Raw genomic sequence first — 22,238 nt, 5'->3', positions numbered from 1 at the left:
CATGCTAGCTTGCTCGCCTTTGAGAGCGACTCACACCACTATAGGGGATTGGCCAAGAATCGGGTGATTTCAGAAAAAGTTATCCGAGTCTGAAAAGAATCACTATTGAGAAGTTTTGAATGGCTTAAAGGAATGAAGTCAGATTAAAGTTAAGAATTTAGCAAGGAAATAGTCCTGATTCAATTATAAACCCCACAACAGCTGCACCAGCATCCCTATGACAATGTCCCAGTGAAGAGGCTCCCAAAGATAGAATATCGGGAATCGTTATATTCAATCCAGCACTACGAAATTTTCCTTCTAAAGTGTGTTTTCTAAATGAGGAAAAATGGTGGCATGACAGGAAGAAGTGTTCTATTGTTTCAACTTCACCACAGTATGAGCACAGGGAGGAGGGCGCCAGACCAGATCGATGCAGGTATTCAACATCGGAATTTGGTAAACAGGACTTGCACGAGCTGCTTCATTTTCTTCTCCTGATCCTCAGCACAACTTACTCTACTGAAGTCAAGTCATAGATGTAGATCCTTGTGATCTACTGGCATGTACCACTCTGGGGGATTGAGTCTATTGCATTGCTAAATTGGTGATTGTTTCTTCCATTCGGCGTTATTTTTTTAAATCCTTTTTTCCGCAATCTATAATATTCAAAGTGACGTTTCGGTTGGTTAGTTGGTTGATACTACATGATTTGGTGCAACTGACGAGTGATCGATAGGCTGTGAATCAGGCGGTATTGTTTTAAATGGAATGTGACAATTTCACTTTTGGAGTGAGAGGATGATGACGACGATTCCTTGTTTAACGGCACAAACCCACTGAGAGGGTAGCCCACGAACCGGGTGGTAGTATAATAAAAAACAATAAAAATAAAGCAATCGAAGATGTGACCACTTCCAAATTTAAAAGTTAGTTAGCCCCGTCTTTGTCCATATTTCTTAACCGCCTGATTTCAGTCAATCACTGTGAATATGCGCCAAGAAGGGCATTCAGGAAAACAATTTAACCAGCCATTCATCTGCATGGTAGCCAGAAAATTGAGACACAGGGCTGCATACTTGCAACACACTTGACTGTGGCCCATATGATTGTGTGTGTGACCATTGACACAAGCCCCATGGCCGGCTCTCTGATCCTGGTTGCAAATTCAGGCTTTTCTCCAAAGCTGGCCTTCAAGTTTGAATGTGCACTTTACTGAATAAAGATGCTGCATTATGGCTCTCTAGTCAACAGAGACCACAAATTGCAGTCTCTCTCTCTTCTTATGCCATCTCACAGTGTGCACCATAACGTATTGACGACAGTACATGCTGAACACATGCACAGAAACATTAAGTGGTCCTTCTTGTGCTGCCGAGCTTGGGGTCGCGAGTTTGATCAATCCCGGCCGCAGCAGCCGAACTTTGATGGGAGCAAAATGCAAAAACGCTCGTGCACGTAGATTTAGGTGCACGTTAACGTACCCCAGGTGGGTCAAAATAAAACCCGGAGTCTCCCACTAAGACATGCTTTGTAATCATGCCGTGGATTTGGCACCCAAGATTCCAAAATTAAATGGTCCTTCACACCACTGACACAATTTGAGAAGAAATGCATCAGTCAAGGAGTGACAGTGTTCTGCTGACAACGTGCACAGTCTGGCAAGTATCGTCTACAAAAAAAATATATTAATAAACAGGTTAATCTTCATTCCAGCATCAAACAATATTTGCGACAGATTCTTTTCATAAAGTGACCAGCAGTGGTCGAACAAGGGAGATCTTTGGAGCCTACGTTTTGACAAGTCCAATTGCCAAGACGTTGCTTCCACAAACTTTTAAAACGAAGCTTTCTTTGCGAACTCTACCGGATTTTCCTAATCGTGGCAGCTGGGTGCTGCCGCTGTCTTGCCAAATAACTCGGACATAAAAAAAATAATTGCAAGTGCGATAACGGGATCAAACCTCGGTGCTCCAGCACAGCAGCCCAATGTTCTAACCATTAGGCCACAATCGCACGCATGCTTCTAGTATCATCCCAATGCCAACTAGCTCTTTGAGGTGATAGCTGTGTGCATCACAATGCATAGCACAGGTGCACGAGAGCACATGCGTGCGGTGCCAATTTCTATTCACCCCAAAGATGCCGGAATGAGATGGGCAAATTTATAGCATTTTATTAACTGCTTCGTGAAAGCTTCGCTTCACATAATATTCCAAGATGTGCGCTGGATCTGCAAACTTTTTCTTGTTCGACCATTGTTGATCACTTTGAGTCTCCCATCTTCATGTGAACTTCCGTCGAGTTTGAGCTCTTTTCATAAGTCAAGTAATGATGTGTTTATTATATGCTACTTAATATATATATACATTACAAAAGCAGGTGCTTTCTGTTGCTTATTCAAAACGACAGTGTAACATTTTAAACTCGAATACAATGCCAGCATAGCTTCTATCATGATGTTGTGCTGTCTTCGGCTTGCAGCGGCTGTTTCTCTGGCTCTTCGGAATCGTCTCCATCGCTACACATTGCTGCATCGGGACCGGAGTCGTCAGAAGCCTCATTTCCGTTGTTGCTTGTAGCTGCTGCCTGATCACTGCTCTTCTTTTCTGGCCGGTCTACCACGAGCTCACCCAAGAGGCAAATGTTTGCTTGCGGCGAGACAAATGAAAAGCCTATCTCTTCCAGAATGGCGTAGTCAGAGGTCCTCAGGTCCTCAATGTTGTATTTCCTGCCAACAGCAAGCAGAAATGGATGTCAAAATAAAACAACCTGCATTTGGTAGGTGGTACATCCTGAATATGACAGCAAGCAGAAATGGGTGAACAGACATCAAAGTGTGCATTCGGTACATGGTACTTCTAAGAAACAACAGCAAAAGAAAATGGCTTAATAGGCATCAAAATGAATAAACGAATTAATTTTTTCATTGAAAAAATGGGGTGGCTCTGTGGCCTATGCTGGGGTGCAGGAAGATGGGTAGAGTATAGAGAAAAGAGGCAGTAATGAACCTCACCCATTGCTGCCAAAGGCGAGACACTCCTAGGAACATCAACACCCAATGCAATGCAATGCAACACCCAATGTGCATTCCACACATGGTAACTCCAGAAAAAACAGCAAGTGGAAATGGGTGAACAAGACTGCACGCTGCCCACATTATCAATGGGATCAACCAGTCATGCAGTCAGTCAGCCATGTACAAAAAGTCCTTGGTCCATATCCACAAAGCACTTTGCATGCTTAAAGGCTCATTCACACCGGCGACTTGAGGAGGTCGCGCGACCATTTGCGACTCGCGAACAAAAAGCGACCGAAGGCGACTGATGTTCACACCGGCAAGCCCGGCTGAGCGCGGCCTGCAAGTCGCAATCCCGGACATTCTCGTTCTTCAGCGAGAATTCTAGGGATCTACGCAGTTAGCGCGCACTTCGCTGGCACTAGCTGTGTAAATTGGTTTCGCGTTCCGGCAACAGCCATGGATTTTGATTCGAGCGATGGCTGGATTTTGATTCGAGCGAACAGGAAGACGTCGTCCCTGTGCTGATGTGCTCTGCCGGGGTGTCAGCTGTGGCAGCGCGGAAGCCTCCGAAGAAAACGCGACGCTTGTGGGTGTGCCTGTGCCTCCGCTCGCGTGAAGTGACTGGCCACGCAAGCCGTCTCCTGCTCGAACTTTGTGCACATGACAACGTGTAATATCGAGAGCAAGTTGTAATTTCTAGTTCGCATTGCATGTTATTCGGCGCATAATATTAAAGCGAAGCTGTTCACCTGCTGTTCACCTTTGGGTGGCATGCTCATCCAACGAATGGCAGCTGGAAAAAGGGTTTGTGTTGTGCTTTCTTTTCCTGCTGTTTAGCTTCCAGCAAATGCGACCGCGTACATTCGACACGTTGCTGCAACTGCTGCGTCCCAGAATCAGAAGACAAGACACCAATTAAGCATGTAGCCTGCATATTGTGACGCGGACATTGCATTTGGCATGGACGACAACACATAACATCACTTTCGGCGCGGCGCTGATTGGTTGAGCAGCTTTGCGACCACGGTCGCGCGACTGAAAAATCGAGCAGTGAGCGACTGGCCCAAAATGGTCGCTTTTCACGAAAAGCGACCATTTGCGACCATTTGCGACTGGTCGCTTTGCGACTGGTCGCTTTGCAACCAACTTGGTCGCGTGACCACTGTCAGTCGCCGGTGTGAATGAGCCTTAAGTTGTCCGTAAGAATAAGCGTACGTTAATCATCATAGCAGATATATATCATTATTGAAGGTGGCCGAGTGGTACAGAACCAAGCGTAAGGAATAACATAGCAGCCCAAAAGTCGATGGTACTTCTTGGAAATAATAGCAAGCGGAATTGGGTGAACGGTTGTCAAATCAAAATGTGCATTTGGTACATGGCACTTTCAAAAACATCCGCAAGCAGAAATGGCCGGAGAGGTGTCAAAATAAAAATGGCCAACCAAGTGTCGACTTACATGGTGGCTGAAATGTTTCGATGATTAAATGTTGATTTTGCAACCACAATACGATTCATGCAATTGGGGCAACAGCGACACTTGCAACCATATTCCACCCTGTTTACGGCTAATCATGCTCACCTTTGATTCATCATGCTCATCATGATTATATCCTTAGTTGCCAATTATTGCTACAGTTAAACCTGCTTATTACGAACCTCCATATAACGAATTCCTGGATATAACGAAGTTTTTATATTCCCCGCCGTTACTCCATAGAAGCACATGTATTTGAGACCTCTACGTAACGAAGTGGCAGCGGGAGACCCCCTCGATATAACGAATTTTTCCCCTCCCACAACCTATAGATTTCGCCCCAAATTTTGTCATTTTTGCGCGAGCAGCAACCGGAAGCACCTTCTCCGCCGCGGCGGAATGCGAAGCGAGCGCACGTGTGCGTGCGTGCCTGTGCGAGGCGGGCCTGCATCCCACGACCCGGCGATCTTGCAGCCGCGGGCATGACCTTTCCCCCTCCCTTCATTCAAACCTGATCCTGCCGCTTGCTGCAGCTGGCCTAGCCCGCCAAGCCGGCACTCTCTCCTTTTCCAGTTGATGTTGCCGACGCGCTGGTACACGCATTGGCGCTGAGTCCGTGCTCCCTCAAGGGCTGCAGAAGATAGCGCCAACCTTTCCCTTTCCACACGAACCACTTACTACTGACACATCACGCTCAATGAGTGCGGACACGCGCTGTCAAACGCTGGCGGCGTGTGGAAGACAATTCGCTCGCTGGAGAAGCGAGCGAAGTGACCTTCGAGCTGTTGTCTACTACTACTGTTGTATACTACTTTCTGGACACAACATATAGCAGAAATACCTGAACAGGTGTCACAGTGGTCCACATTTAAAACATGGTCCGCATTTAATGCATGGTCGACATTTAAAGTGAACACCCAGTTAGTATATGGCAATCAACAACCACTGAAATGTGGCATGAGTGCTTGCAGACAATATTTGAATCATAGATGTGAGCCTTATGTGACATATCAGTGTTTTTTTTTTTTTTATTCCTCTGAATAAATCAGAAGTGTTTGAGTTGGCTTTATTATAACGTAGGTGTTCTGTGGATACAGTCATCCTTCATTACCTGCTGTGTGCATTTTGGTTGCCGACTTGGCCGTGTTTGTATCAGGACTGAGCTGACTCATTTAAGCTGTATGAAAGATAATGTTTTAATTATTCATTGCCTTATGTTGATAGTTGAAGGATGCATTGGAGTGTGGATGATCAGTTGTTTGGTGGAGCCTGCACTGCTGCCAGTGGCATGATGCTCACCTTATTCAAACCAGAAATATCCACAGTGCTGGCTGTACTTGATTATGATCCAACTGAGCATGGCATTCTCCACCCTGTAGACTTCAGATAGCCAGCAAGTCGCTCAGCACAAGTCAGGGTCACAGGCTGTTGGATATTCTCTCCAAGCACTTGCAAATGTTTAACTTTCCAAACAGCAGCAAAACACCTTCTACACTGGTGTCTCAAATCCAACATTGCAATGACATGGCATCAACGCATCCCATATAGCAGAAACCTTACAGAGTGTCATCATCAGAGTGCAAGGTCATTGATGGACAAGTGAGGGAGATGCTGGCGAAGGGAATAATTTAAGAATTACCAAGTCCTCATTGAAAGGCAACTGCTGAATTGCTGCTGACTGTGTCGAGTACTTGACTCACTACTGCAAAACAGCAGCCCTAACGACAGCGACAAGGAGCCCAAGTATGTCACTTCATTTTACATTAAATCGTACTCCAAAACTGTCCAGCTCGCATGATAATAGTTGACCATGGTCATCAGTTTACGGCTGACATTGAGAAAAAACTACTTTGTGGACCTCAAACTTTCGACACTCCTTAAGATCTTGATGCCACTGATCAACATGCTGTCAATGTAGATCACTTCGGACCACAAGAACGGGGATGAAGTATCGCTGTTCATTACCAGTGCTTTCAACACCACAAAACATAAACCACTGGCTATAGCCCCTTCTCTCACCTTTATGCTGGTCAGTCTCATCATTACGCTGAGCAATACTTTTTCTTTTCTTAGCCATGATGACTCCTGTAATGCATAGACTCTTTTTTTCGTGCAGAGTAATCCCACCGACTTGCACAACTGGCCTCATAAGACGAGGCCAAAGCACACTGCGATATTCGACACAGGCTTATGCTCCTGGTGAACTCATGGTTGTGAACTCCCAATACGCAAACGTGGCTTGTGCCAAAAACTGCTCGCACACTACGACAGGCCGTTTGTTGTTTTTTATTGCCTCAGTGAGCTGAACTACAGGATAGTGCACCTCCCTACAGGTGTCCGATGCTCATCCAAGGATGAGGTCATGCGTGTTGCCCACCTGAGGCCTTTCACCCAATGACAACATGAGTGACTCGCCCTGAGGGCTTTGTCTGCGAAAGGAGCAATGTGAGAGTGCGTAGAAGCTGAAGAACACTACAGGAAGTGCTGAACAAGTAAAAGAAAGACTATGTTGGTCTTTGTGACTACCACAATTTTTTGTTTTCTTGTGCCTTTGGTTCCAGCTGCCTCATTAAAACCCAGTCGGACCTCTCCAACGTACAATATGCTTGGTGTTCACTTTCAAAACCGAGCACTCCTAAATCGCTGTTACTTTGGCTTTCCTACACACCTGGTTATCCAACTGTTCCCAGAAACATCTGGGCTGTTGTTGGGGCTGGACAAAGACATGTCGTGAACCACAGCATAACATTCCTCGTTAGGCATGGTGACTGTGACGCCCAGCAGGAGTTCCTCTCTCTCACCCGCAGCTGTTCTCGCTTTCAAGACCAGCACAATGTCATTCTCCATTGTGCTGCAGGGCTTCTGCTGCTTGAATGTGTAACTCACCGTCAAACGGCCCAGCGGGAAGTCGCAGCCAAACAATCTGCCAAGAGAAATGGCCAAGATTGTGATTTGGGCTTAAGAGGCATACCATCACAGAAGGGTTTGACGTAATGAAATTAGCACACGGGACACGAACGAACATGGTGTGTGTGTGTGGTCTGTTCCACAGCGGAGTACGATGTGCTAACGGTACAATGTAAAGACTTTCATGAAATGAGCGTTGAGTTGGAAGTTGGGCTCATTGTTCAGCAACAATACATATAAAAAAAAGAGAGAGAAAGCAGCACCACCTACAAGATCCCAGGAAGATGAAACAAACACAGGTGCCGTGTCCAAAGTGTAAGACACAGGTGTATTTCTGTGATCCTGTAGGTGGCCCCTTTTAAGGCAAACGACCCATGAGATGGCTCATGGGTCGAAAATTTGACCGTCTGGAAAATTCAATGGCACAAAAATTGGGGGTCAAATTCTTGAACTTTGGTGGGAGTCGAACCCTCGACTTTTGGTAGGAGTCAAACCCACGACCATTGTGTTACTTCAGGCGAAGTTAATTAAGGTGCCACCATGCCATATGGTGGCACCTTAACTATGTATGAACAGAGTGCCTTAATTAACTCTACTTTAATTAAGATACAGTTAGTTAAGGCACTCGAACCCATGACCATTGGTGGGAGTCGAACCCACGACCTTCGGTGTTACTTAAGGCGAAGTTAACTAAGGTAGAGTCGATTAAGGCACTCGAACCCACAACCTTTGGTGGGAGAAAAGAAGTAATAGGAAGTAACAACGCATTCGAATGAGAATTGAATGAATGTCTCGTGAGCACGCAGGCTTTCGCCTTTATACTCTTTTAGCGTATGCTAAAGTGACTGTCAACTTTTGTTTTTTTAATAATTAATAATAATTACTGTTATGGCTCTACACCCCAAAGCTGCGTAGTGGGCTACAGGAGACACCATAGTGGAGGTCTCTGGAACAAATTTGAGCATCTGTATTTCTATGATGTGCACCTACATCTCAGTACACGAGCGCTTTCTACATTCCGCGCTGCATGTTTCTTTTTTTTTTTTTTCGTGCTGAAGCAGAGCATAAATAACTTGGTTTATTATCAGCAGTTCACCACAATTTATTAACTATATATGAACAGTGTGCATCACATTATGAAAGCCGGTATGGCATTTTCACACTGGTGATGCCAACGCTATCCTAAGTTCGCATCATTTTCATATCTTGCGTGTGAAAGCTCTGTTGTCATTAAGTGTGATGCTTAGGACTCCTTGGAGCACTGACCTATCGCTTTAGCTTGACTTAATATTTAGCAGTGTCCCTTTAAGATGCAAGTGCATCAACACACAGCATGTCGTGTGATTGGGCCGCTTGTGCATAGTCAAAGCTCGATATACGGCAGGATCTCGGTAAACGGAACAACAGCCTCTACATTGGTTGGTTTTGTATTTTTGATAATGCAAGAAACACTCTCGTTAATCGGAACCAAAATTTTTGGAACTCTCAGTAAACAAAACAAAAGCAAGTTCTAAAGTTTTTTTTTTTTTTTCAGAAAAATCCAACATCAAATTTTCATTTTGCTATACCTGTCTTCTATGCAGAAAGCCATCCTTAAAAAGCAGTGACAAAAACTCAAGCAAGCAAAAATTTCACAGATATTTAGGGCGTAGCATGTGCAGTCCAGACAGCTTGGTGGCATCGCCACTTGCTCCATAGATTGCCAAAATAAGAACGACTGAAATTTCGGACACCTTAGTGTGCATCATTGGACTCCACTGGCACGACCTTTGTGCTAATTCAGCCACCGAGTTGAGCAGTAAGAGCAATGTTGTTGCTTTGATACGGTCGCCAGTGCTGCCTCTAAATCAAAACAAGCGAAGCCTAGTCAATCCAGAAGTAGTCTACAGTGCTCAAATAACTAGCTGCTAGATTGCCTTCTTTATTCTTAACATGTCTAACAGTGTTAACAGGGCGTACAATATATAGTGCTACACCTATGCACATCTCTATGAGTAAACAGAACTTGCTCTTAATTGGAACATATTCATCCAGTCCCTTGAGGTTCCATTTAACGAGATTCTGCTGTAATGAATATGGATATAATGAAGCAAATCTAAAATGTTTCTCGCCAATATCAGTCACAACTGAATATAATGAACGCTGACATAACAAATTATCGGATATAATGAGGCAGATCTGAAATGTTGCTCGCCAATATCAGCATGTAATGAACATATGCGTATAACAAATATTGGATATAAAGAAAGCATTTTTCATGTAGTATGTGACTTCGTTCTAGTAAGATTTTACAGTAAGAGTAATAAAGCATGCAGTGGGATGCGCAAGGTATCTGAGCCCAATTTTGCATTCGTGTGCGGCGCATGGAGCTCGCAAGGGGAGTGCGAAGTCACCTTTTTCTCAAACGCTCTCTTTTCAACATAAGCCTTCTCTTCACGCTTTTCGGGCTGCCTTATTTCGTAATACAGCAGATTCCTATACACAGCTGCTATTGGCCAATAGCTGACATCAATCAAGAAGGGTGTTTGGATGAGTGTGCTTCTTCCTACTGTTACTGTGTATATTTATTGAAAATGTTTAACAAGCAGGCTGAAGTAAGCGAAAATCTGCATCTCAAATTTCGGTAGGAATTACGTACATCCGGAAGTACAACTATCGTATTATTGCCGACACGCACGCTTGCCAGTGCATGCTCTCGCCTGGCCGCTCCCAGCTAGAAGCCTTGGCAGACATCGCTTCATACTGAGCTATTGACAGTGCTTCAAAATGCACAAGTTGGATGTGGCTACTATCCGTCGGTCAAGCTGGTGCAGGACAAAGCTGGTCCGCAACACATAGCACGGCCAGACTGGAGCATATGAGCGCGAGCGCGAACTCAAGCCTTGTTGTGCACAAAGCAAACGCTGCGCAAACGCACTACAGTTGCATGAAGCTGCGGTCTGTTACATAGTGTAGATACCACCACCACCGCAGTGACCTGCCATGAGTCTGCTTGCTAAGCACACAGTGACTCGCTGAAGACACCCACGTTTGGTGCGTCGTAAGCGCCAAAATCGGAAATAGTGGCGTCTACGTGCACATCCAACATAAAATTTGAAATGCGCGCCACAGTGACGTTGAGTAGGCAGAGCGTTGTGGGCATGCCCCACTCCGCCGAAGCCTTCGCCGTGCAAGGCATTGAAGAAGGAGCAGGAACACTGCAAATTGGATCATAGGCCACCTATGATTGCCGATAACTCAACTTCTGCTGAACGCATTGAAGTACTTTTTGCGGAGAAGTATTTCTCAAACAGTTGGATCGTTAAAAGTGAAGAAACTACAAGAGAGTGAGAGTAACGCAGGATGTACACTTCAACAGTGCGAAAGCTCGTTAAACATATAATGAAATAAAGCTTTAGTGCCGACATAACAGTGATGAAAACCTGCTGATGACCGTGAACAGTCGTCTCATCTGTCATTTATGATCACATGATACATTTAGTCCTGAGGAGATGCCGCCACGTGGCGGGGCGACCTTAACAGCGCTCTTTGCCTTGAAGGGTTGTTCTGAAGGAACACGAAGGGCCACTGTGTATGCTGCACCGAGTGGTCCTGTATGAATTTCCAGATTTGTACTTTGTACAAAGTGGAGTCCAATGCTACCGTACTTCAAATTACCCGGTCCCAAAATGCATGCACTGTAGGTGGGACCACAAGATACTCTTAACGAAGCAACATTATGAATAAAGTGATTTTGTTATAATGAGTCTCTACTGACAAAAGTCAAGCCTATTCTAGCACAGCTTAAAGCTCTGGAACTTCTGATGACAGCAGCACACGTAAATGAACTGGAAGAATGACATGGCACAATTCTGTTGGGCGTGCATGAATAAAATGTAATTCATGCTTGTAATCAGTTGCAGCACCTGTCTTCTCGCTGTAAAAGCAAAAAAATTCCTCCAGTTCTCCGCACTAGTCCTGAAAGCTGTTCTTTTTACCAGTGCACCCAGACTCCCTTCCCTGCATTCGTGGTTGCGAACCACTACTTTTCAGAGCCGTCGACTCACCTAAAGTAAGGCACGGCCTCGGGCTGTTCTGGGTCGGGCAAGAAGCGAAGCCGAAGGCAGCCACCTCCATTGTACGCGTCCTCTGTATAGATATGGGCCGACCCGCATCCTTTGTACAGCCAAGTGTTCTGGTCACGCGGCTGCAGCTGCTGTTTGGACAGGTCGAACCACGGTTGCCTTGACACTACCTGGGAAGTTGGTCATACGGGTTTCTTACAGGAGCCGCTAATGTTATTTACAGCTTAACGACGTGTGGCTGCACTTGCCTCTCAGTCCCTCACCAACTTCTTTTGCACAAACGCTCACTAAGCATTGCTGCCTCACACTGGCACCCCATTACAAACATAGTATGCATATGGCGTGTGGTGATATGTGAGTAATGCCGGCACTAGCTTATGTGTTCAATATGCTTTTTGCAACAATAGCTATAACATTTTGGGTTAACAATATGGGGCTGCAGTCAGAGGCTGTCAGTATGTTGCCAGTTTTTACAGCGATGCCCACTGAGGCACACTACATTAAACATGGCAGTGTTATGGAACATGGTGGCATACAGGTAACATCATCACATGCGTGTGTTCAAATAGGCTTGTTAAAGCAATAGGCAATATTACATGGGTTAATGCTATGTGGCTGCAGTCAAAGGCTGTCATCAGGATATTTACAGTAATGCTCAGTCAGGTGGCCTGTGGTGGTGGCAGTATGCTACAGTGCACGGTGGTAAAGCCTCAATGATAACCAAAAAAGCCACTCAAGTGAACATTTAAGTGCCACCAAAACCAGTGTTAGCTGGCTCAACAGTGACCTTGGCAAACAGGAGTGTTCCTCAAAAATATGCAATACCTTGCTTTTTTTTTCTTTTTTTTCAATGTTTTATGCCTATTTAACATTACCAATGCCATAACGATGATAGTTTTTTGGTGTTACGTATGAATGGATGCATCGAGAACTGAAAGTACCCGCAGCAGCTATTGGGGCAAAGCAAAAAAAATTCAAGCTTCTGACCTGCCCTTCCTTGTAGAGGCTGTCACCAAAACCCTGGCAGAAAGTGGTCGAGATGGGTGGCGTTCTGAGGCGCCATTCGGGGCAGCAGTGGTCGGGGAAGCTCCACAGCCTGCAGAAATGGTTACACGCTACGCATTCCACTATGCTCCATTTCACACATAGCAAGCATCACACATAGCAAAGTCTAGAGACGCATTTCTCACTGCTTGCATTGACGACCAAAAAACAGTGAGTCAACACAGGAAAGAAGGATACAGGTGCGCGTCATGTAATTCGATTAAAAGACCACTAAAGGAAAATACCAGGTTGAACTAGATTGAAAGATTAGGCTTCTGTAATAGCGGATCAGTCATTCATAGTGAGCACAGAGCTTTTGCAAGGGAGAAAATGATAAAAAATGGTAATATCGAAGTGCCACCACCTATTTTAAACTATGCTATCTCTCACGTGACATCACCACTGACTTATTCGAAGAGCAGGGGGGAGGGAGGTTACATGGGGATAACATCAACGCATCCGTTCTGGTGCGGGCGATTCAAATTGAAGAGCAACAGCAGGGCCTTCCGAGGACAATTTCCTTCAGCGAAAAAGTCAGATAATTGGCATGCAGAAAACGATAAGACATCTAGACAAATATTTTACCAATCTAACTCGGCTTAACATTTACCGTCAGTGTCCCTTTAAGTCTCATACTTTTATGAAACAAAACATGGCATAATTAATTAGCGTGGAAGGCACCGCAGATATTACTCAATTTGGTACCGAGCAAGCGGAGCGACATGTTTCTGCAATTATTGGCCACAGCGTGCCGCTTGCACTTGTGACCAAAACGTAGCACGTCACTTACTGGTAGCACAGAGGTGCACAAATAATATGTGACTTGACGTAACCTTATGCCCTCTAGCTGTAGCTTTAATATATGAAGTAGTTATTCCGTACAAAGCGCACCCAGGAGCCCACACCCAGGAGCCAGATTTAATTGTTACAGCCAATAATGCGGCATGGGAACATTGTAGTAAGCTTTATTTTACCGTAGACCACACACAAAAGTTCAGGGTGCATTGGGTGCTCATCGTTATCCAGTGTCGTTATAAGTGGGTTCAACTTATTTCTATTAGTCCATCAGCAAGCTCTATCATAATGTTATATGCACAACTGCAAACAACTTCAGAACTTGTATGCAGCTAATCTAACCTTCCTATAGACATAAATATAGCCAGTCCAAGTTCTTAGTGGACTGACAAGAAACTAATAAACAATAGCGGATATGGAAAATACTGGTAGTAGGCATTTGCACTTTGCTAGCTCGCCCCTCACAATATGGCTGACGTCCCTCTAATGGCACCATTGAGCCAAGGATTTTACGTTGTTACATCCTGTCTGCAAGAAGTTTACGCCCTTGCAAAAAGCAAGGATGTAGCAAGGAAGGATGGTAAGGCAAAGCAACTGTGCTGTGTGTGGCAAAGCAACTGTGCTGTGGCATAGCAAAAGCAAAAGTGCTGGCGCACTTTTGCTGTATTCCTACTTCTACGGTGGCATCCACCATCATGTGTGGGTCAAACGGGATGCGTGTGGAAAAGCATTTGCAGACTTTTGCACTTCCCTTATTGTAGTAGACCAATAAAAACTCCTATCAGATTAAAGAACACCTTACATATCAAATACAAAAATTATTAGGACTAATATAATATGTACTGTCATTCCTGCTAAGATGTGGTATGTAAAACGAAAGGTCAACTGCTTGCATGCATGTTTACAAGAAGACATGCTCCAACAATATTTGTGCCAAAATTGCATAATGTTGAGACCAGCTTCCCAGTGACATCTCCAGGACTCACCGGCACTGGTTTGGTATAAACCTCCGCTTGTCTTGAGCCTCGTATGTCCAACCAGCGCCAAAGATGGCTGCCGACAAGCCGAGCTTACGCACTGTCTCGACTACCTGAAGTGAAACAAAGGTTTGACAAACAATGCGAATGTTACGACGAAGGTAATGAAAAAGACTTCTGTTTTTCATAAACCTCACGAAATGTGGTCTCGACATTGCAGCCCACAGGATTTATCTCTGGACATGGCATGACCCAAAAAGATTAAGAAATCGAGTCATGTTGATTCTCCGGAAGTGCACGGATATTCGAAATTTTGAACACAAATTGAATAGTCTTTGGTGTTTCATTTGTGCTTGATTCGAGAATTCACCATTTCAAATGGTTGAATGTTTATGACTGTTTGAATATAAGGGTTAACCACGCTTATTGGAGTCTTGAGGAACAAAGACCAATGCAGGTGAGGAACTGCTCTGAAAGACTAAGCTGCAGGATAGCTGAAGTTCTTGCGCAGAGGCACCATTTCCTGAATGAACACAAAGGGCAGATAACTTCTGCTCCATAATTTCGAATCATTCGGTAGGAATGCCTCACTTTTAGGCAGCCTATACCCTTCCTAAGACCCCTTGTACAATATATTGCACATTGCCTTCAACTTTTTTTTAAATTCACTCGTAAGTGGTTACACAAAATATTCATTCTGAGTATGAAGTACGGTGCATGTGTAACTGTAAAGAAGTGGCTTACTCATATTCTTGTCACCCGCTTTCGAAAAACTTGACACTAAATTGGTCTAGACCTCTGCATTGTCACAGACAGCTGAAAGCAACCCTGAGGTGTGTTTCGAAATCGCTGAGATTGCGTGAAAATACCGGACGCGGCAGCAACACGGCAATGTACTACACGTAGTTCCATCTTCATCTCTGCGTTTAAGCAATGAAATTCAGTTTTTACCATAGCAAAGGAGATGATGGAGATAGTGGATACATGGAGACACGGCTTTTGGCATCGAACCGTGGTATTTAAATTTTAAAAATTGTTTTTTTCAAGTTCATAACATCGCAGTAGACAATAAAAACTGCACTGAAGAGCGATTATGTCCCATAGTTGTGTTTGGGTCTCAGGAGGATACGCGAATCTGTTGCCTTGATTTAAGCAAAGTAATTTGTCATTTGCCCATTCTTATCATGTCTGCCTCTCTTTAAAAACAAGGTGCGGTGCAGTATTGACACCCTTCTCTCCTTCAAAGAACACAACACTCTATACATGCATCTGGTGACATGCATCTGGTTTCATAACTCGCATTGTCATGGTGTGCCATGCCAGCTCCTCAGTTGGCCGGACGTCCAGTTGCAAATAGCATGGCATGCATGTGTCATAAAATTAGGCCTCTATTTCTTTTTTTTTTTTTAAGACGTTCTCTACGACAAGGGTCACGGCAGTGCAGAAGTGGGTCACCCTGGGACAGCTGTGCAGGGCTTTCCTGCAGTGCTCAAGCAACATCTCCACTGGAAATCAACGGAGACGAAAAATTTGTGTTGCTTCTGGTCTGACACGTCGCGGCGCCATCTCTCTGCAATTTTGAGCAAGTTTCAATGCAGCACAACCACCTTGCAATTCACCGGTGGGTCATGACAAGAGGTGGGCAAATACCCTTATTTAGTATTGGTTTTCCTCTCTCACTCTCACGACGGTAGTCACATCCTCGCCTCACCCTCACATTGAAAAATATGTCCGCCCTGCCTCGACCTCAGCTATGAAAAATTTACTCTCCTTCCCTCACCCTCACATCGAAAAGGCTACCATCCCATCAGGAAGGAATTTGGGATAAATAGCGATGGAACGAAAAATGTTAGGCCTAACGTTAAGAGACAGGAAGAGAGCGGTGTGGATCAGAGAACAGACGGGTATAGCCAATATTCTAGTTGACATTAAGCGGAAGAAACGGAGCTGGGCAGGCCATGTAATGCGTAGGATGGATAACCGGTGGACCATTAGGGTTACAGAATGGATACTAAGAGAAGGGAAGCGCAGTTGAGGTCGACAGAAAACCAGATGGGATGATGAAGTTAGGAAATTTGCAGGCGCAAGCTGGAAAACGCTAGCGCAAGACAGGGGTAATTGGAGATCGCAGGGAGAGGCCTTCGTCCTGCAGTGGATATAACATATAGGCTGATGATGATGGTGATGATGACGGGCAGAGGAGCTGCATGTTTAGGTAAGCTCAGCGCTGAGTAGCTTGTGCAGTTTGTGCAGTGAGCTCGGGCTTGTTCTGCTAGACCATTTTCACCTGCAAGTGCAGTTTCTGTCTTCACTGTCTTCATCATTTAGAGCTTAGAGCTAGAATTCACGGTACTGTTCACATGAAACCTGCTGTTCATTTGACGATCGTGAAAGGAAGAAAATATAGTGGAGACAACAACAGATTAGTACTACCTATCTATAGTTACAAGCGCAAAAGCATGCAACTAGTAGTCCTTGTCCGAAAAATAAGAATTCGCTCAGAGCCCACCACTCCTGACAGGCATGTAGCACTGCCAAACAAGTGCTCAAAGCAAAAAAAAAAAAAAAAAAAAATTGCTGTAGCGCTTAATGTAAAGAGGTACTGTTCTAGTTTTCCTGATGGTAAATCGTACGACAGCGAGCTTAAACATTTGTAGGAATATGGAATGCCACTTAAGATGCAGACATGTTAGCAAGGCTGAATTTTACCTGTGTGCATGCCAGCCGTGCATGCCAACTAATGCTTCTCATACTGAGCATGAGCTCACATCTTCCACTTATGCCACAGCAGTTTCAGTTTCGGTGACCTCTACAACGTCACAACACCACAACGCTATAGAAGTTAAGCTAAGTTGCACTTAACTTGCACGCTTACTGCAAATAAAGCTCCTCAACCGCCATTGCAATGTGCCAGCAGAAGCATAAAACAAATCAGTCTTGGTTGTAGTTGAGCATTAGTTATGTTAACAACATGTTTTCTCCTTCTTTTTGATGCTGCCTTCACTAGGTCAACAAACGTTACTAATGCCTGAAAAGCTTCAAACCTCAAGTTCTTGTTCCTCTTTAATCAGAGCAAGAAAAAGTGAATTCCAGAATGTCTATTTCAGATAGAAAGTGTGTCAAACTGTGGTAATCAGTGAGGAAAAAAAAAAAAAGAAACATTCGAGTGACGCCAAAAAGTCACCGTCACTGTTACCACTTTCGTTGCTGCTATAGCTCCCGGTCGTTAAGTTTAGCTACAGCTAACATCAGCAGCCATTTATGACTGAGGTCAGTTACAAGTGAGCTTCGACATACATCTGAGCTCGAGAGGCTTCCTGCCAGTGTGCTTCAAAACCTGAGCTCAAACCCATCACGCATAAACTCTAAAGTCACTTCTCTGCACTTCAGCAATATGAATTGTGTCTTCCTCATTAGCCTCACATAGTAACCGTCACCCTTCCTCACCAATATATCGAAGCTGATCATCACTTCACCCTCGCATCACCCTGAGGGTGAGGGCAGATGAGGGCAATCAAGGATGCCCTAATGAGGGTGCCCCATGTCTGGTCATGACACACCAGAGGAATATGACAAGTGACCCAACGACGGGTCATGACGCAGAGAAATCAAGACTTCAAAAAGTGCTGCCACAGCGAACGTGCTAGCCAAGTGAGCTCCACACGAACTTCACACTTAGCTTCGTTTAGAATGAGGAAATATTCAATATTTGATTCAATATTCGGAAGTTCTTTTTCTATAATACTTGTATTCGATTCAATTAGCAAGTTACGCTATTCAAACACCTGTATATTTCTCTCAAAGCGTTCAGCCTGCAATGTGGTCAAATGGACATCATCCTTCGAAAAGTTTCTATGGAAATTTGAAAAATAGTGCAATGCTCCAGAAAACGATCAGAGTTTCAGGAAATATGAACAGGGAGCTATCGAGCTTCACTCGCCTCGTACGTATTGAAGCCAGCGCGGTAACTTGTGTTTCGTGCGTAGACATCAATGCCGACATAGACATCACTCTTGCGATCCCCGGCAAAGGACGCCGACTGTTGGAGCATGTCCTCGGTCCAGTGAGAGTTGAGAAATATTCCGTCGCAAAGGTTGAAGAAGTCGCAGTTTCTTTCATTGAGCTCGTTCTGCCAGTCCAGCGTTCCGTCATGCACGACGCTGTCATACCAGATGACCAGCGATTCGGGCACGGACCGGTGCGTCTCAGTGGTGATGGCGAGAAGCAACTCCTTCAGGAATCCAACATGGCACTTTTCCTGGAAGCAAGAGTGGCACGCTTCTATTTTTGTGCATTTTTATTTTAGCCTCGTGCTAGTGAGTGACAATGGCTAGGCTAATGTTTAAAGTGACACTAAGTCAGCCCTTAGACTAAAAAGTATTCTTTCAAAACTTTATTTTTGTAAAATGCGACTAGGTGAACTAGTTGGCACATCATTTGCAAGCAAAGAGCACTAAAGAGGGACAAAAAAAGAAATTGCTTTGCAAACCACGAAGACACCCACGGTCTTGTGATTTCTTGTTTTGTACCATTTTAGCATTGCTCGCTTCTAAATATTTTTGTTCATATTGCAGTGATAGGTTGACTATAGAAGATAAAATCAAAGCCAAAGTTATCTTTTTTTTATGACGTCAATGGAGATGAAATCGTCGCCGCGCGCCGCCGAACGCTGTATGTGCGAGTGAAAGGGCGCGAGGGACGCGCGCTTTCACGGGGAGTGAACGCATGGCGGAGAACAAACGGGCGTTCTGTGCCGTGCTCCCTTAAGGGCTGCAGAAGTAGGCGTCTCTTTCCTCCTTTACAATCACCATATCTGTAGAGCAAATTCGCCTTCTTCTGACGCACGAAAGGCCGTGGGGGGGGGGGGGGGGGGGGGAAGGGAGGCGACGTTTAGCTGCGGCACCAAGTGCCTATTTATAGCAGAGGCTCCGGCAACACTCACGAACGCCGCACGCATTTTGTGCGAACGCGGGCAAAACGCCGACGGCGTCGACAACAGTTCTGCGTGTTGCCGGTGCTGCTGCATGCCCAAGTTTATACAGCTGATAAAGCTACTATCATTACTCCGTATAGCTCTCTACAAATTTGCTATCGCAATTGATGCTTCGCCTTTCAGGTGAAACTGCGAGAACTTTTCTTATTTTGCGCCGAAACCCCCGCACTGGTAGGTCACTGTTGCATTGAGGATTTCCGGGTACTTTATTGTATTTGGACCACGAAGGCTCAGTCAATATTTTTGAAGTATAATGTCTTTTCTATTCAACCAAGTTTCTCTGTGCCTTCTGCACCTATTCTTGGTGTGCTACAACTAGGCCATCCTGCACCCCCGTCCTCGATTGGACAGGGTGCAAGGCAAGGTGCCGCCGTGGAGCAGTGCACCCTTGAACCTTACAGCTAGTGGGTGCAGCCCGGTGCACCACAACCGGTGCCACCTGCACCTTTTCGTTTGCAATGCTGTGGACCTTTTCTGAATCAAACAAACCTTCAGCAAGTTCAGTCTCCGACATTTTTAGAATACAATGTAGTCCAGCATTACCATAAGAAAATTAACTAAGCTCAAGCAGACACCGTCAACATTAATTACATCACAACAAGCTGATGCGGTTAACTTCAAGGCTTCGTCACCGCATGTCTTACATTCTTGCGTCTTTTCTGCCTTACCAAGCCTGTTCTCACAGTAAGGGTTGCTATTTTTGGACATTGTAGAAGGGTAATTTATTAATGCATACAGCTCAAGTTATACTTGAGTGTCCCTCTAAGTATCAATAGCAGCATTCTGCATAACTAAAGTAAAATGGTTCCGATGATTGCAGCCATTACAAACATTTCTGGTGTGGTGTCGAACACCACAGTTGGCCTAATTAAGCCACCTTGTCCCCTGAGCAGAACGGAGCGGACTGAATGCTTGAGAGGGCACAGACCAAGTTAAGAAATTTTATTTAAGGTGGCATACATATCGGCGTACATTAGTGATATTGATGGAAACAGGCAAGAGGGAATATGCAGAGCCTGACACAATGTATCCTCTCCCTAGGGACAGTAAGGAGAAAAATTATATAACCCATATTAGTAAACTGCGCTTTTGCAATATCAAAAAAACACCACTCTTACTGCGAGAAGACGCTTGGTAAACTAGTAAACGGTCAAAAAAAGGAGAGACAGGTGGCGAAACCACCTTGAAGTTCCCGCACCAGGTCGCCATGGCCTCATAGATTTTGACGACACCCGCTAGGGCCTAGTTAATTCTTTATCGGTAAGAAAAATGTACTATATCGTATTTTAAGGTGCAAAAGATTTAACATGGCAAGTTTAGGAAACCTACACTGAGCCAACGCGGCCCAAATACGAAAAAAAAGGTATTTTAAAATTTGCGATGTCACCCTGACGTACCACCATACAGGTTTTGGAGCAAGATTCTAAATATGCATACGTGACTTTCATTTTCTCTTCTAATAATCAACCTATTATTGCGGAATTAACAAAAAATAGAGTTTTCAATGAATACTTTATCAGTCTAAACTGATTTAGCGTCCCTCTTTAGGGTTCCTTAAAATGAAGGAATTCAGTTGGTTGTCCTAGAACAGCTAAAAGAACATGTGACAGTTTTACTACAGACATGCAAGATGTGAATGGTAGAAGTTGAGATTGCACAGCCATTCCCAGTTTATCGGCGAAACAGTAAAAAAATTAAAGGAAAACTTCAAAAATATACACAGTTCTGAGTGACTGAAATGCGATAATCAGCCTGCATGGTGGCCAGCACTTTCTGCGCCACCAATGGGCAGTGGGAACACCGAGCTAATCAACTGTGGTATATGATGTAAGCGAGGACCTTTGTGATGAATTGCGACTACTATTTGGCTCACTAGCGATCACCCAGCGCTCCCCGGCGGCACAGGAAACGCTGGCCACCATGCGGGCCGATTATCGCGTTTGAATTTCTGAGAATTGTACGTTACAGAGTAAAGCAAGAACACCTATCATGACTCTGCATTTGGTTACCACAGTAATAAAAAAAATAGCTAAATGACACAAACCATCTCGCTCTCAATGTCTATAAACCATCCATCAAAACGGGAGAGAGCTGCGATGAGAGCCAGTTGAGATGCCACTTTTGACAGGAGGTTGTCACGTCTGATCGTATCGAGAACTTCTGTGCCCTCATCCGACTCAATAATGAAGGTTCCTGAAAAGTCGAAACAAGATTAAGCCAGTTGTGGAAAACCCATTTCTATGGAAAAGGTTTTTGATGAAATGCAGGTGCGTTATTCTCGAGCTGTCACTTTTGAGGACTGGATCACTTTCCCGATATTCCGTGCGACTTGGCTGGGTGCGTCCCCGTATACTGCCGACAGTGTTCCCGATGCTGTGCCATGCTTGCTATCCTCACAGCAACAAGAATGCAGTCTGCCGTATACTCCGCCAGTTTGGTGTTTAGTCACGCGAAATCTCACACAATTCGATACCCAAAAGTGATCCCTTGAGAATCCCACCCTGGGTAAATTAAGGCTTAATAAGAACAGGTGGTGCCTCACGCAATTCCTTACCCAAAACTTTGACGCCGTGCCTGTGAGCAGCCGATATCCAGCCGGGAGGTGGGATTGTAACCATGTGGTGTGAATAGTAGACGAAGCTGTCAATTACTTGCCAGTGGTGAAACTGGTAGCTCATGGGTTTGGCACAACCATGGATGAACCTAGAAAGAAAAGAGCACAAATTTGTGAATGTATGAGCTAATTAAGGCAACGTAGGTCATCACGTTGTCCTCCTTAGTGCCGAGTTTACGTGCTACCTACATCACAGGATGTCCGAGATGAAGACTGAAGACTCATGCAACTTCAGTCATGACCAAACAGGCTATATGTAACCCCGCAGCCAGTGCACTTTATAGGCACCCTGTAGTGGCTAGAGGGAACTGCGACTCTCATTTATACTACCAGTGTTGCCGACGGCAGTTGCTAGTGCTGTGGAAA

The 22,238-nt window shown here is 44.8% G+C and overlaps 1 protein-coding gene across 3 annotated transcripts in view; it reads right to left on the bottom strand.

Moving 5' to 3' along the window:
- Nucleotides 1–1,943: 1,943 nt before the first annotated feature.
- The window catches only part of LOC119453185 (cytosolic endo-beta-N-acetylglucosaminidase), a 22,378-nt gene continuing 2,083 nt past the window's right edge, over nucleotides 1,944–22,238 (bottom strand). The window contains exons 2-9 of one of the 3 annotated variants that reach the window (XM_049667616.1): nucleotides 21,813–21,961; nucleotides 21,303–21,451; nucleotides 18,202–18,523; nucleotides 14,275–14,374; nucleotides 12,437–12,545; nucleotides 11,432–11,619; nucleotides 7,147–7,401; nucleotides 1,947–2,710 (exon numbers count right to left, since the gene is read on the bottom strand). In XM_049667616.1, the coding sequence (XP_049523573.1) occupies nucleotides 2,434–2,710; nucleotides 7,147–7,401; nucleotides 11,432–11,619; nucleotides 12,437–12,545; nucleotides 14,275–14,374; nucleotides 18,202–18,523; nucleotides 21,303–21,451; nucleotides 21,813–21,961 (1,549 nt within the window). In that variant the 3' untranslated portion in view covers nucleotides 1,947–2,433. Of the gene's footprint in view, nucleotides 2,711–7,146; nucleotides 7,402–11,431; nucleotides 11,620–12,436; nucleotides 12,546–14,274; nucleotides 14,375–18,201; nucleotides 18,524–21,302; nucleotides 21,452–21,812; nucleotides 21,962–22,238 lie in introns of all 3 variants that reach the window. The other 2 variants (XM_049667617.1, XM_049667618.1) reach the window with 2 other exon arrangements.

This window comes from Dermacentor silvarum, chromosome 5 (assembly GCF_013339745.2).
Source record: "Dermacentor silvarum isolate Dsil-2018 chromosome 5, BIME_Dsil_1.4, whole genome shotgun sequence".
In the NCBI taxonomy this organism is placed as follows: Eukaryota; Metazoa; Arthropoda; class Arachnida; order Ixodida; family Ixodidae; genus Dermacentor; species Dermacentor silvarum.
This window is presented reverse-complemented; position numbering and strand designations above follow the sequence as displayed.